The 2,352-nt window shown below is 42.9% G+C and overlaps 1 protein-coding gene across 1 annotated transcript in view; it reads right to left on the reverse strand.

The window, feature by feature from the left end:
* Positions 1-2,352, reverse strand: part of NCOA3 (nuclear receptor coactivator 3) — a 188,184-nt gene that overhangs the window by 6,965 nt on the left and 178,867 nt on the right. Inside the window, 1 exon segment of the mRNA XM_011983737.1 lies at positions 1,583-1,856. Within this exon segment, the coding sequence (XP_011839127.1) occupies positions 1,583-1,856 (274 nt within the window).

Genomic DNA, 2,352 nt, shown 5'->3' on the forward strand with positions numbered 1-2,352 from the left:
GAACCCGGGAGGCGGAGCTTGCAGTGAGCTGAGATCCGGCCACTGCACTCCAGCCTGGGCGACAGAGCGAGACTCTGTCTCAAAAAAAAAAAAAAGACAAAAGACACACTGTCAAGCTTTAACATGACCAGAAACATTCCACAACGTGAGAGAACATTTAGAGGTAGAATCTGAGGACAACTTTTTCAGGAACTATGAAGGACAACTACAGGAAAATGAGGATTCAGTGTGTTGGGGTGGTAGAGGGCTAAAACATGAAAAAAAAAAAAAAAAAAAAAAAAGATGGGCTTATACTTAGATAGCAGGGGTCCACCTCAGAAAATCTTGTACTTTCTTTAAACTTTCAGAAAGAGGTAGGGGGCAAGGAGAAGCTGTCTGGAGGTTCAGAAGGTGACATAACCAAAATACAACAAGGAAGCTGATTTGGGCTCTACTAGCTACAGATCATCTCCAAAAAGCAAACTTTTATCATCTTTCTGTAGGGCATTCTAGCTCAGCTTCCACAAGAGGTTTTATTATCAAGAAAATGTAAATATCAGTACTTCCAAGTAGGCATAAGACAATGAAAATCGAGCATTTCACAGTTGTTTTTTAAAGAACAATTATAAACAATATTTCAAACCACAGTAGGGGACTGCTGTGTGGTCATCTGCCTCATGCACATTAAGAAAACCCCTCAAGACTGTCTCCACCACTGGCTAGAAGTAGAAGGGAATTTTAATATCCCCTCCTACTACAGGAAACAGGTCATCTCAGAGGCTATCACTCAGAACAGGATTATGTATTCTTTATTTTCTTCTTTATAATTTCAGAATTTTACCCAGTGTGCATGTTGTTTCATAATCCAGGAACAGAGGAACATTTACAGGTTATTTTAAATTCCTAAAAAGCCATGTGATAGCTGTTCTCACAGTATAGCAACCGATCACAAAGGGAACCAATTAAAAAAACACTAATCTATGGTTTTGTGTTTTCTGTTGTTTTTTTTTTTGAGACGGAGTCTTGCTCTGTCGCCCAGGCTGGAGTGCAGTGGCCGGATCTCAGCTCACTGCAAGCTCCGCCTCCTGGGTTTACGCCATTCTCCTGCCTCTGTCTCTTATACACATCTAGATGTGTATAAGAGACAGGGGTGACAGAGCAAGACCCCATCTCAAAAAAATAATAATAAATCCAAGTCACCTAGAAAATCAACGTAAAAGTCCACAAAGTGCATTCCTCTCACTGACTTGACCAAGCATTCAGAGATTAGAGAGTTCTACTATACTGGAACATATAAGAAGGGGCAAGGGGACAACTTTTGCAGTGTTTCCTCCAAATTAAGAATTTGGGGACTCTTAATGAGTGGGACTGAAAAAAACAACACCTGAAAAAAAATACTCAACTATGACAGGATACACCTGTCTCAATTACCTGTGTGCTGCAGCATTTTTGTTTTCCAATAGTTTAAATTAACTTTGTTTTCCTTGTGAAGTAAAGAGGGAGTGAATCGTATTTTTTGTCTTTCATGTGCAACAAATGTAGTGAAGCTTATGTCCTTAGTAATGTTAACTTGGAGAAGGCATATTTACACTGTCAGATTTACCATAATTTGGTTGATATGGAAACTGTTGCGGCGGAGCTTGTGGCATTGCAGGTCCCGCCAAAAGCCCATCCATGCTGGGGGAAGCAGTCACATTAGGAGGTGGGCTGAAGGCCTGGGTTTGCTGCTGCTGCTGCTGCTGCTGCTGCTGTTGTTGTTGTTGCTGTTGTTGCTGCTGCTGCTGCTGCATCATCATAGCCACCCTCTGTTGTCGGAAGTGATGACTTAGCAGCTCTCTGCTGCGCTGGGCGACCATTTGAGCATTAAGAAAACCCTGCTAATACCCAAGAAAGAGTGCAATTACATATACATAGCAAGAACCTGCCAGTTGCATACATACAGTACCCCCACAATACACCAGGTATAAGACAGAAAACACCCAGGGTCTTTTTTTTTTTCTTTTTTTAAACAGGGTCTCACTCTGTTGCCCAGGCTGGAGTGCAGTGGCACAATCCTGGCTCACTGCAACCTTCACCTCCCAGGTTCAAGCGAGTCTCCTGCCTCAGCCTCCCAAGTAGCTGGGATTACAGGTATGCACCACCACTCCAGCTAATTTGTGTATTTTTAGTAGAGATGGTGCCTTACCATGTTAGGCAGGCTGGTCTCAAACTCCTAACCTCAGGTGATCCACCTGCTTCAGCCTCCCAAAGTGCTTAAATTACAAGTGTGAGCCACTGCACCGGCCAAAACATACAATTCTTTACATAAAAGCTTTCGGACCTGGTGCAATGGCTCACGCCTGTAATCCCAGCACTTTGGGAAGCCAAGACGGG

Source organism: Mandrillus leucophaeus, unplaced genomic scaffold (genome assembly GCF_000951045.1).
Source record: "Mandrillus leucophaeus isolate KB7577 unplaced genomic scaffold, Mleu.le_1.0 Scaffold255, whole genome shotgun sequence".
Lineage (NCBI taxonomy): Eukaryota > Metazoa > Chordata > Mammalia > Primates > Cercopithecidae > Mandrillus > Mandrillus leucophaeus.